Source organism: Amphiura filiformis, chromosome 1 (genome assembly GCF_039555335.1).
Source record: "Amphiura filiformis chromosome 1, Afil_fr2py, whole genome shotgun sequence".
In the NCBI taxonomy this organism is placed as follows: domain Eukaryota; kingdom Metazoa; phylum Echinodermata; class Ophiuroidea; order Amphilepidida; family Amphiuridae; genus Amphiura; species Amphiura filiformis.
In genome coordinates, this window is record NC_092628.1 from 62,280,080 (window position 1) to 62,294,234 (window position 14,155).

General features: G+C 39.4%; 1 protein-coding gene across 1 annotated transcript in view; it reads left to right on the forward strand.

The window, feature by feature from the left end:
• Positions 1–14,155, forward strand: part of LOC140150460 (squalene monooxygenase-like) — a 71,565-nt gene that overhangs the window by 13,758 nt on the left and 43,652 nt on the right. The window contains exons 5-6 of the mRNA XM_072172482.1: positions 924–1,020; positions 13,832–14,113. Coding sequence (XP_072028583.1) covers positions 924–1,020; positions 13,832–14,113 — 379 coding nt within the window. The remainder of the gene's footprint in view (positions 1–923; positions 1,021–13,831; positions 14,114–14,155) is intronic.

The window sequence follows — 14,155 nt, forward strand, 5'->3', positions numbered from 1 at the left end:
ACACTATTCCGATACTATTTATCAGTGTCTCCCAGTAACAGTATCGGATACTATCCCGATACTATATGTCCATATATGGACAAAAAATTTGCATGTGAAACATATCCGGATACTATACCGATACTAATATCCCACTAGGTAGCGGGTGCTATTCCGGTATTAGTATCAGATACTATCCCGATACCTATTATATTTTGATATGGGTCCAGTTAACTTATTTTTGAAGTTGGTGGTCTTGAGAAACAATATCCATCCAAAACAAAACTATGGACACCAAAACAAGCTTCTGTGGCAAAATTGAGTTTGGCAGCCGGACTAACGGAACTGTACTAACCTAGAGTTAGTCAAGTCGGCTCGACTATAAACCTAAAGCTAGTCAAGCCGGCTTGACTACTTGACTAACCTAAAGCTAATCAAGCCGGCTTGACTAACCTAAAGCTAGTCTAGCCGGCATGACTAGTTTGTCCGTTAGATATCGTAAACTAGTCGGGCTCTACATATATATATCGTTGGTCAAGCAGGCTTGACTAGCTTTGGGTTTAATAGTCAAGCCGGATTTTAAAGTTTGAATTACGGGTTTGACTAACCTAAAGCTAGTCAAGCCGGCTTGACTAGCCAGCCTAGCTTAAAGCTAGTCAAGCAGCTGTCTGACTAGTTGTATGTTTTCAGTGTACGGGCCTAGTAAGGTATGCCTTTTTTACTCTTTTACAGGCCACTAAGACCCCGGGCCCGAGCGTAACGCACCCCTTACCCCCACTTGTCGGTGGCACTGCCACTCTTAGATATCGACAACTAATCAGAGCAAACGTTAAATGCAATTGCATTGATTGGGTATAATGAACTGGCGCGTACTACAACTGACAACTCCCAACAACTGATGCGCATTTAAATCAAATGATTTTTTTCTCTATTGTTACGTGCAGAGTAACCGTTATAGAAGCTGTGGGTAAGGAACTGATTAAAGAGAACGGACGTGTGGTTGGTGTCAGATATAAGAAGAAGGATGATGCTGTCATACAGGTAATTCCAACGCTCAGTCTTTTCGATTAGAGCGCTGTTATTGGAAAATGTTGCGAATCAATATTCATGAGAGTGTACATTCAACGTCCCGTTTTCGAAATTGGGTGACTTGTGTTTGGCAGGTGCGAAATACATCGGACTGGGCGTTTTAATTACGTAACGCAAAAACGGCATTGAGCACATGTTGAGGGTCATCGAATGGCTGCTTAGTGCTATTATGTGTTTAGTTTCTATTACATTTATTTTCTTGTCTTTTCTTTCTCTGTACTTATTCTTTCCTAGGCCTACACTAACTTTATCACTCCCTCGCTCCCCTTCTCTCTCTTCCCTTCTCCCCCTTCCTTTCTTTCCTTTTTGTCCTCTCCCACTCAGTCAGGTGAGTAATAAAGAAGATTACATCGACAGCTAAAGCCTCCTTTATAGACTTTAGACCCGCACAAGCACACATTTGGGATAAGTATGAACAATGGTACCACTTTACACATGACCGCCCTTACACATGAATGTATTGTGGTCACTTATTGGTACTCGCCTGTTGTGTAAAGCGTTATGATGTCGGATCAGTGACCAATTTAATGGCGGAACCCCTTTGTTCGATACAATGGTACGACTTTTATGAAGTCATAAAAGAAATCAGGAACAACTTATTCCCATTTTACATATCAACATTATTTCTCTGATGCGTTAGCAACACATATCCAAAATTTTAACGAAATCTGTTGATAGTATGCTATTGAAGTGAATGAAGTGAATTTAAAACATCAGTGATGTACCACCTTTTGGCTTCTACCTTTAAACATGTTAAAAGCATGTAAGCTACATTGATACCGATGCCACCAATAGATCGAGAAGATTTGCCCCTTCAATTTGCATGCCACTTTGTCCAATTTTTTTTTCTCATTTCTTCACAAAATGCAAAAAAACGCAAAAAAAATGCAATGGGTGTAGTACCCCCTTAAAAATCAATGTTGAATTGTATTGTGTTGTAAACTTTCATCATTCACGGGTGATGGAATGCAGATTAATATCCCCGCCAAGGCCACATCATTTCACATTTTAGGTGGGATGGACCTACATCTACATCTACGCTGATACTCAGCAAAGTCCACTTCTGGATGTGAAGCTGAGGTGAAAACTTAGGTGCATGTGAAGCTGGTGAAAGGTTGTGCGCTATTTTACAGGTGCGAGTAAAAACTACCTCCGCGGAGCTAGCTGGCAGAGACACGAGCCCTGAAGACGTCCAATGATGGAGCTATGATGACGTCTGGAGGGAGAGCATTCCAAAGCCTTACTGCTGTGGGCATGAAGGAGAATTTGTAAATGTCTTTGGTGGAGTGTGTGGTGAGAAGTTGGTATCTGGCTGGATGGTAAGATCTAAGTCTGGTGTTGACCATCTGGTTTAGGGACAGGTCTTTGTCAATGGCGATGAGGTTGTTGCTGATCTTGTACATCATGATCTTGATGGCTGATTCCCTTCTGGATTGAAGTGAGGCCCATTGCAAGTTCTGGAGTAATGCTATTACACTCTCAGTACGCTGGTACACATTCTGTACAAATCTGGCAGCTCTCCTCTGGATGGTTTTAACCTGGTTGATGGTAGTTTGATGGTGGGGATTCCACACAGTGGAGCAATATTCCAGATGGGGCCTGACAAGGGAGATGTACGCATTGTCTTTTAACTTTGGGTCGCAGTGTTTCAGATTCCTCTTGATGAGCCCTAGCATCCGGTTGGCTTTGAGGGTGATGTTTGAGATGTGAGTCTTCCAGACTTAAGGGAGAGCGTGGCGCAATGGTTAGGGTACTTGCCTTTAGTGCATGAGGTCCCGGGTTCGATTCCCGGCGGTGGCGATTTGCTGGGATATTGACTTGGAAAAAAAAAGTCTGAAATTAATTGGCAACATCTGTAGATTAAATTCAGACTTCCGCTCTCCCCATGGTTCATTTAGAATTGGGTAAATGAATCATGAAAGTACTCCGTCCTTCGGAGGGGACGTTAAGCCGTCGGTCCCGTGTGCAGAGAGTCATACCTGTACATGTATCTCGCAGCCAGTTTCGAAAAGAGTAGGGTGTTAACCCCTGACTGTTCCCAACCCGTCCCGGTGTTCAGATGGACCCCAATGGAAATAAGCTTCAATAGAGGCTTTCTTGGGTTATCCAGGGTTGTCAAAACCCGAACAAATCAAAATCAAAAAAAAAAGCTTTGATGTGAAGGTCAATCCTAGGTAAGGATGTTCATCTACGGATGTCAAAACGTCTTCGCCAAGGTGGTAATCAAAACTGATGTTGTTGATACGGTGGGAAACTTGCATCACATGGCACTTGTCTGAGTTGAACCTCATCTGCCATTTTCTTGTCCATGATTGCAGCATATCTAGGTCATTCTGCAGTCATCCTCAGAGTTGATAGGCCGATACAACAGACAATCATCAGCGAATAGACGAATGGATGATGAGATGGAATCTGATATATCATTACTGAAGGTGAGAAATAAAAGTGGTCCCAGAACTGTGCCTTGGGGCACTCCAGATAGAACATCTGTCCACTCCGAAACTTCGCCGTCCACGACAACTCGTTGGGATCTTTTGGTGAGGAAGTTGGTAAACCACTTCAAAAGAGAGCCACGAACTCCATAATGATGTAGTTTAAGGAGGAGTCTTTGGTGCGGAACAAGGTCAAAGCCTTGGAAAAGTCAAGGATGATGGAATCAACTGCTTTCATCAAGGGTTTTGGCAAAGTCATGAGCAGTAATGATAAGTTGTGATTCGCAGGAGTGATCAGGACGAAAACCATGTTGACTATCAATTAAGATGTTGTGAGTGTCATAATGGCCCATCACTTGGCTAAAGATGATATGTTCAAGTATCTTACATGATATAGATGTAAGCGATACTGGCCTGTAATTAATGCAACACTGCGATCACCTTTCTTGTGTATGGGGGCTATGTTTGCGATCTGCCAGTCATGAGGGATCTCACCACTATCAAGTGACTGCTGAAAGAGGGAGGCAAGTATTGGTGATATTTCCTGAGCCATCTCTTTCAGAATTCTCGCTTGAATTGAGTCTGGGCCTGTTGCCTTGGTAACATTAATCTCTTTCAGCTGTTTATAAACACCTTCCACTGAAACCTTGATGTTTTGGACTTCTGGGAAAGGAGATTCACCCATTGATGGCAGATTGGTCAGATGTTCAGAAGTAAAAACTGACTTGAATTGTGTATTTAAGATGTTGGCTTTTCCCTTGCTGTCAGAGACTGTCCTACCGTTGTGTGTCAGAGGCCATGTGCCAGTACTGTCTTGACGTTTGGCTTTGATAAAGCGCCAGAACTGTTTGTTATGTTTATCTTCAGGATCATTCAACATACGGTTGGTATAGGACCAGTATGATGCACGGATCTTTTTCTGCACAGTCTTTCTAAAAGTCTTGAACTGATCCGAATCAGTTCTGGAATTGGATGTTTTTGCTTTCTGGTACATTCTCGCCTTTTGATCATATGTTTAATAGGAGGAGTAATCCAAGGCTGATTGGCACTAGATCTAGAGATCTTACTAGGGATATGTTTCTCCATTGATTGCAAGATAAAGTTCTTCAGCAGAAGCCAATTCTCATCTGTGGTATTTTGAGAATGTTCGCTGAAGAAATGATCATGAACGCTTTGAAGTCAAATCGCATGCCTTCTGTATCTCCCTTGCTGTAAATGAAGATTCTTCTCGGCTGTTTCTTGTTGATTGTGGGATGTAAATCAACATCACTTACAACAGCATCATGATCGCTGATACCTACAACAACAAGTTTGATTGAGATGTCAATATTAAATCCAATATAGTTTTAGCCCGATCTCTAATTCTCGTAGGTTCAGAAACTAGCTGCTCCATTATATTCATTGCAAATATTCAGAAATTGGCATTTAGTGGATTCTTTTGCATACGGTTTGACAATGTTGTTAACCCAGTCAATACCGTCCAAATTGAAGTCACCATAGATGATAATAATGGCAGACTTGAACTTGGATTGGATCTCTGCCAGTGAAGCATCAAGCTGTTTTAACAGATCAGGATTAACCACTAGATTCTGGAGGTTTCAATCCTTGAATGGTATGTTGATCCCGCACAAAAGTCCTGCATTGGTAACACTTTGCACGGTCATTTCAGTGAAAATCAGATGGTCTTTAATACCATTATAAAAATACCACCACCATTCCTGTTCCTATCTTTCCTAACCATGTTAAAACCAGGTGGGGTGATCTCAGAACTCAAAATAGAACCATCAAGCTTTGACTCGGTGCCCACTATGATGTCAGGATTGTGGGTATCTATCATGGCTTGCAAATCAGGAACCTTATTACAAGCCGACGACGGATGTCGGCTTGTTCTGTCTCTTCTCAATTCTTTCTTCTTTCTTTGCACATCCGCCATCGGCGATGTGCATTCTTTTTACCGCGTTCTTCTTCTTCTTTGCACATCCGCCATCGGCGATGTGCATTCTTTTTACCGCGTTCTTCTTCTTCTTCTTCTTTCTTTCTTCTGTCAACACTATGATCAGCCATCGTAGCCACATGCTTTCAGGCATGTTGACCATACTTGGTCAGTATAACCGTTTGGTGGTGCCACAGATGTCACATGATCAACTTCCGGTCAAATGTCATCCACTTCCGGTCAATGGCCAAAACTTGGATTTTCACTAAAAATGCTACTCCTCCCACATATTACATAGCACCGTGACGTCACTTACACACATGCATCATCTATAGCCAGTGTCTAAAAGTTATACCACAAAATTGGAATCAAAGGTCATAAAGGGGTCACTTCCGGTAAAAGTCTGAAAAATTTGTAAAAATATTCAAAAATCACTGTCTTTACAAATTACATAGCAGAGAGTCGCCATTAGCACACATGCATCGCTATTATCTAGGGTCTTTAGGATGCCTACAGTTTTTGGGTCAAAGGTCATTAAGGGGTTACTTCCGGTCAAAAACCAAAATTATCAAAAAAGTTTAAATTTTTTTATCTCAAAATGTAAACAAACCAGAGTAATATACCCATCATACATGAATTAGTGTTACATGGTGTATGCATGGTATTTTTTATTTTTGGGGTCAAAGGTCATTAAGGGGTAACTTCCTGTTTTAGCTAAATAACTTCAAGAATTTTTATCTCAACAACTAAACATAGTAGAATTTTTTAATTAAAAGTGGAACAATGCATTTTGTCGTTGTATATAAGGTTTTATTTTCATTGAGGTCAAAGGTCATTAAAGGGGTCAAAGGTCAATCATAAATTTAAAAAAAATCATAATCCATGTATAAGTTCCGATAAAGCTGAAAATTCACCAGGAATATTCCTTATGACATCCTAAGCACTATGTAATATTTTTGCGGGGTCAAAGGTAATTAAGGGATCACTTCCGGTTCTCACAGATTCGGAGTCATAACTCATTTGTCACTGCTGGCTGTGCATCCTCGCGGTCGCAGGCGAACGCAATCAGATCTCGTTTACATTATTGATTTTTATTTAGGGTCAAAGGTTATGAGGGGTCACTTCCGGTGTTAAACAAAATACCTTCTAAAATACCGGTTGTGGCTGCGGTCGCAGGCGACCGCAGCCAGATCTTGTTCTTTCTTTCTTTCTTTCTTCTGTCAACACTATGATCAGCCATCGTAGCCACATGCTTTCAGGCATGTTGACCATACTTGGTCAGTATAACCGTTTGGTGGTGCCACAGATGTCACATGATCAACTTCCGGTCAAATGTCATCCACTTCCGGTCAATGGCCAAAACTTGGATTTTCACTAAAATGCTACTCCTCCCACATATTACATAGCACCGTGACGTCACTTACACACATGCATCATCTATAGCCAGTGTCTAAAAGTTATACCACAAAATTGGAATCAAAGGTCATTAAGGGGTCACTTCCGGTAAAAGTCTGAAAAATTTGTAAAAATATTCAAAAAATCACTGTCTTTACAAATTACATAGCAGAGAGTCGCCATTAGCACACATGCATCGCTATTATCTAGGGTCTTTAGGATGCCTACAGTTTTGGGGTCAAAGGTCATTAAGGGGTTACTTCCGGTCAAAAACCAAAATTATCAAAAAGTTTACATTTTTTTATCTCAAAATGTAAACAAACCAGAGTAATATACCCATCATACATGAATTAGTGTTACATGGTGTATGCATGGTATTTTTTATTTTGGGGGTCAAAGGTCATTAAGGGGTAACTTCCTGTTTTAGCTAAATAACTTCAAGAATTTTTATCTCAACAACTAAACATAGTAGAATTTTTTAATTAAAAGTGGAACAATGCATTTTGTCGTTGTATATAAGGTTTTATTTTCATTGAGGTCAAAGGTCATTAAAGGGGTCAAAAGGTCAATCATAAATTTAAAAAATCATAATCCATGTATAAGTTCCGATAAAGCTGAAAATTCACCAGGAATATTCCTTATGACATCCTAAGCACTATGTAATATTTTTGCGGGGTCAAAGGTAATTAGGGATCACTTCCGGTTCTCACAGATTCGGAGTCATAACTCATTTGTCACTGCTGGCTGTGCATCCTCGCGGTCGCAGGCGAACGCAATCAGATCTCGTTTACATTATTGATTTTTATTTAGGGTCAAAGGTTATGAGGGGTCACTTCCGGTGTTAAACAAAATACCTTCTAAAATACCTGGCGGTTGTGCATGCTCGCGGTCGCAGGCGACCGCAGCCAGATCTTGTTCTTTACCTAGCCGGGACACCGGCTAGGTCTTGTGATGCTATCGGATCTTTCTTACCTAGCCGGGACACCGGCTAGGTCTTGGGATGCTATCGGATCTTTCTTCTTCTGGCAACACGTGACATTTTGCGTGACTTGCCACGTTTAGCCCCAGCTCTGTTATGCTTTGACTGATTTTGACCATACTTGGTCACAATCACCACTGACCATGTCCCCACATGTGACATGACATTGGACTCCATTTGACCTTTGACCTGCTCACAATGGCAAAATGCAATTTTACTCTAAAATGCTTCTTCTGCCACAAATTACATAGTACGATGATGTCACTTACACATATGCATCGGCTATATCCAGTGCCTATAACTTATTCACAGAATTTGGGTCAAAGGTCATTAAGGGGTCATTTCCGGTCTGAAAGCTAAAAATATTTAAAAATCACTGTTTTTACAAATTACATAGCAGAGTGTTGTCATTAGCACACATGCATTGCTACCAACCAGGGTCTTTGGGGTGTCTACAGTTTCGGGGTCAAAGGTCATTAAGGGGTCGCTTCCGGTCAAAAACCAAAAATCATCAAATATGTTCATTTTTTTAAATCTCAAAACGTAACCAAACCAGAGTGACATAAACTTCATATATGCATTAGTGTTACCCGATGTATGCACGGTATTTTTATTTTTTTGGTCAAAGGTCATTTAGACGTCATTTCCGGTTTTAAGCTAAATAACTTCAAGAATTTTTATCTCCATAACTAAGCATAGTTGATTTTTTTAATTTAAACTGTAACAATGCATTTTCTCGGTGTATATAATTTTTTTTTTTTTATATTGGGGTCAAAGGTCATTAAGGAGGTCAAAACGTCAAATTTGCAAAAAAAGTTTAAAATTACAGAAAAGTAGCTGTATATCAGCATATGGAAGACGGATAAAGCCCCTACATGCTACAGTGAAGCTCCATTAACGGTGTTAGATGTCCACAATATCAGGTCAAAGGTCAAACTTTAAGTTAAGACGGGCATTTCCGGCCCCGGCTAGGTCCAGATCTGTAACCAGATCTAGTTCTTTCTTCTTTCTTCTGGCAACAAATTTCAAAATGCTTCTTCTCCTACATGTTACATCCTACAATGACGTCACTTGCACATATGCATCGGCTATATCCAGTGTCTATAGGATATTCACAAATTTGGGGTCAAAGGTCATTAAGGGGTCATTTCCGGTATAAAACCAAATATCTTCAAAGTGCTTCTTCTCCTACATGTTACATCCTACAATGACGTCACTTGCACATATGCATCAGCTATATCCAGTGCCTATAAATTATTCACAGAATTTGGGTCAAAGGTCATTAAGGGGTCATTTCCGGTCTGAAAGCTAAAAATATTCAAAAATCACTGTTTTTACAAATTACATAGCAGAGTGTTGTCATTAGCACACATACATTGCTATCAACCAGGGTCTTTCGGCTCTCTACAGTTTTGAAGTCAAAGGTCATTAAGGGTCGCTTCCGGTCAAAAACCAAAAATCATCAAATATGTTCATTTTTTTTTTATCTCAAAACGTAACCAGAGCAGAGTTGCATAAACTTCATATATGCATTAGTGTTACCCGATGTGAGCATGGTATTTTTATTTTTTGGTCAAAGGTCATTTAGACGTCATTTCCGGTTTAAAGCTAAATAACTTCAAGAATTTTTATCTCCAAAACTAAGCATAGCAGATTTTTTTTATTTAAACTGTAACAATGCATTTTCGTGGTGTATATTAGGTTTTTTTTTGTATTGGGGTCAAAGGTCATTAAGGAGGTCAAAACGTCAAATTTGCAAAAAAATGTTTAAAATTACGGAAAGTAGCTATATCTCAGCCTATGGAAGACGGATAAAGCCCCTACATGCTACAGTGATGCACCATTAATGGTATGAGATGTCCATAAACTTGAAGACTGCCATTTCCGGCTCCGGCTAGGTCCAGATCTGTAACCAGATCTAGTTCTTTCTTTCTTCTGGCAACCGCAATCAACTGCATGTAGCTCCGCAAGGGATTGACAGATTTCAACCAAAGTTGACCCAAATGACCATTGGGCTAGGCCAAACCTTCCATTTGACTTTGACCTCGCTGTGACCTTTGACCTAGCTATAATGGTCAAAAATGTGATTTCACAAAAAATGCTACTCCTTCCACAAATTTTATGCAATGATCATGTGACTCATGCATATGAATCAACATGTGGCAGTGCTTAAAACTTCCTAAAAAGAATTGAGGTCAAAGGTCATTAAGGGGTCATTTCGGTCTGAAAGCTAAAAATATTCAAAAAATCACTGTCTTTACAAATTATATAGCAGAGAGTCGCCATTAGCACACATGCATTGCTACTAGCCAGGGTCTTTAGGATGCCTACAGTTTTGGGGTCAAAGGTCATTAAGGGGTTACTTCGGTCAAAAACCAAAAGTTCAAAAAATTTTATCTCAAAATGTAAACAGACCAGAGTAATATAACCATCATACATGAACGAATCAGTGTTACCTGATGTATGCATAGTATTTTTATTTTGGGGGTCAAAGGTCATTAAGGGGTCACTTCCTGTTTTTAACTAAATAACTTCAAGAATTTTTATCTCGACAACTGAACAAAGTAGAATTTTTAAATTAAAATTAGAACAATGCATTTTGTCTGTGTACATAGGTTTTTTTTTTTCATTGAGGTCAAAGGTCATTAAGGGGGTCAAAAGGTCAATCAAAAATTTAAAAAAATCAAAATCCATGTTTAAGTTCCGATTAAGCTGAAATTCACCAGGAATATTTCTTATGACATCCTAAGCACAATGTAAGAGCAGTTGACCCCATCCGTAACCCAGGGGTCAAGTTATAGGGGTCAAATTGCGGCTTGTATTCAGCGTCTGTTGACTCTAGTTCGTAATTGTGTCACAGTTGACGAGTAAAGTTCTCAGTTTACTCTTTCTTTTGCATGATTGATTTGCATGCCTGCTTTGCTTCTTGTTTGCATTTGGGATTTTTGGTGATGAAGAAGCCAAAGGTGAAGTGGGCTCCTCTGATGCAATGGAGCACGATAATGTTGATGACAAGTCGTCGTCGTGGATATGCGAACCGGATAACCCAATGAAGGAGTTTGAAGTCGAAATGCTAAATGAGCTAGCAAACGATGCTGAGGGAGACAGGTTTGGTAAGACAAAGGAGCAGCAAATCCATGTAATATTAGTGTTACAAATGGGTTCGTACACTTCATTGGCCATGTTCATGCAACTGGCGTGGAACCATTCAGTGCACTCTTCACATTCGATTGCTCTCTGACCCCACTTGGCAGCCTTACCACAAATCATGCATGGGTAAACATGGTAAACAATCTTACGTGGACCTGGGTTGCTTTCAATATCAGAACCGGGATGGACAAATAGCGTAACTCACGACTGGGGGGACCAGCTATGGCTGCCATTGAGGTGTAGGAATGTGTGAAATTGGACATGATGCAGTCATGTCTACAGTAGAATTCACCACGACCTTTGCAGGACTTAAACCCCATTAAAAGCTATTAAACCAAGATAACACTCATTGAAAACAGCTCAACTATGTTACATCAGATCTTCTCTGGTTAAATCCACACACACATGTGTCTGTTTTACCTGTGTGATGAGCAATGAGCTAGTATTATAGTTTCAGTTGGGTGAACGAATATAAAGCAAACGCAAGGTACCAATTAATGTGTGGCATTTGTTCACGAAATGAGACAATACTGTGCATATTGTTAACCACATTCTTGAAAATGAGAAACATAATGGCTGTGGGCCGTAACACGGTTTGGAAATAATTTCTTCATATTTTTTGGTGTTATCTGTCGTTTACATATCCTTCCTAAAACACCAAAGTGCAAATATTTCCAAACACCTAAATTAGCTGAAAATTTAGGACATGTTACAAAACTATATTTTCTAGAATTTCAGAACAGTACTTTTAATATTGGCCGGTTATTTTTCACACAGCGACGTTAACTAGGCAATGTACTATTACCTATAACATACACTAAAACACCAAAGTGCGAGTATTTCCAAACATCTAAATTAGCTAAAAATTTAGGACATGTTACAAAACTATATTTTCTAGAATTTTAGAAGAGTACTTTTAATATTGGCCGGTTATTTTTCACACAGCGACGTTAACTAGGCAATTACCCATACTTCTATCATACACTATTTGTAGAGGTTACGCGTCAATGGTAAGAGCACTGTGTATAGGAAAACGGACAGTAACTGCAGTATGATTCGTCTATAGGCCCAACCAATTATCAGATTTGCTTGCCATTGTTACGAATGAATAGAATAAATTATCTCTGCTCCAATGCAATTCTTTTGTATTGCATTTCAATATAAAACATGATTACCAAATCGACACTTGTACGCGCCTCATTTGGAGATATTTGGCTATTTCAGACGCTCGTTTCATCGCCAATATGAAAGACTTTTGCTTATAACTTGGCAACATGGTTAGTATATTCAATGCTAGACTATTTTTACGAGCCACTCACGCCTACGCGTAAGAATAACGCAAGTCAATTGAAGCCGTACAACTTACCGCGAATTTAGGACCGTAAAATGTAGACTCTTCTTTTGTCTAGCTTTTTTAGCACCAACCCTCTCATCTCAGGTTTTCATGTCAGAAATTAATATAACTTACGGAAACGAATACGACTATTGACTTGCTTCAAATTATTAGTAAGTGACAAAAGGCTAGAATAAAAGATTGGTCACACCTGGGAGGCTACCAATTCAGAACAACAATGACTTTCGAAAACGGATACAGAAACAGAAACTGAAAAGATAAAACGACGGTCAGTTATTATAAGATCAATGTAGGCCTATTACCATGCAGAAATAAACTTATTATTTAAGTAAAATTACTAAATCTGGACATATATAGCCCGAAGGTTCTGATGCCACTTAATATCGAGCTATATCAGTGCATAGGCTTATGATCAGTGTTACTTCCTTAGTTATCTGCTGTTGTCAGGCCGCTTTCTGTCATTGTTTACTTAAATCCAGAATGTACGATCTTATAATATGATATTGGTTAATTTTTTTCAAACCTGATTTTTTTGTATATTTGTAATGTTTACACATGTCCCAACTTGCACCTAAATGGAATCGGCCAAATTTGTTGTCTTTGTAGGTCAACAGAGCAAAGTTCGACATATTATCATAATTCAAAAAATTATGATAATATATCCTCCCATAGAACTGCATGTTAAATGGCCAAAATAACCAGTGGGGTTTCTTTCACTTTACCTTGTTATTTCAACTTAAAATGGACAGCAACCCTTCCCGGCAGTTATTACTATTATTATTTCAACATTTTGAATAGAGAATAACAAAATTAAAATTTGACGGAAATCGTACATAAGGGCTTTAACTCGAAATTCCTTCGTAAAAACTGTCCTTTTCAACAAGAGTACTTGACAATGATTTCAGTAAAATTTTGCACAGCCCTACAATGTATGACACTTTTCCCTTGCTGTCAGAGACTGTCCTACCGTTGTGTGTCAGAGGCGATGTGCCAGTACTGTCTTGACGTTTGGCTTTGATAAAGCGCCAGAACTGTTTGTTATGTTTATCTTCAGGATCATTCAACATACGTTTGGTATAGGACCAGTATGATGCACGGATCTTTTTCTGCACAGTCTTTCTAAAAGTCTTGAACTGATCCCAATCAGTTCTGGAATTGGATGTTTTTGCTTTCTGGTACATTCTCGCCTTCTTTCTGATCATATGTTTAATAGGAGGAGTAATCCAAGGCTGATTGGCACTAGATCTAGAGATCTTACTAGGGATATGTTTCTCCATTGATTGTTATTTCAACTTAAAATGGACAGCAACCCTTCCCGGCAGTTATTACTATTATTATTTCAACATTTTGAATAAAGAATAACAAAATTAAAATTTGACGGAAATCGTACATTAAGGCTTTAACTCTGAATTCCTTCGTAAAAACTGTCCTTTTCAACAAGAGTACTTGACAATGATTTCAGTAAAACTTTGCACAGCACTACAATGTATGATACTCATTATTCTGACCAATACTTACAGGAAATCCGAGCTCCCCTCGTTGTGATAGGTGACGGGTACTACTCCAAATTGACTGCCGAGTATCGAACCACACATCAACCTGTTAGTTCGGATGTCTGCATTGGATTTCCTCTGAAAAACTACAGGTTCAAATCTGGGAAGGGTCAGGGTGAATTTATAGAGTATGGCATTGGTCATCCTGGAGCACAAATTATTACCTACAAGCTGAATGACCATGAAGATAGAGGATTTTTATTTGTGCATGGCAAACCACCTTCAAATCTTAAGGAATTCTGCGAGAAAGAGCGTGTTTCTACAGGCGCACCGCTAAGTTACCGCTAAATG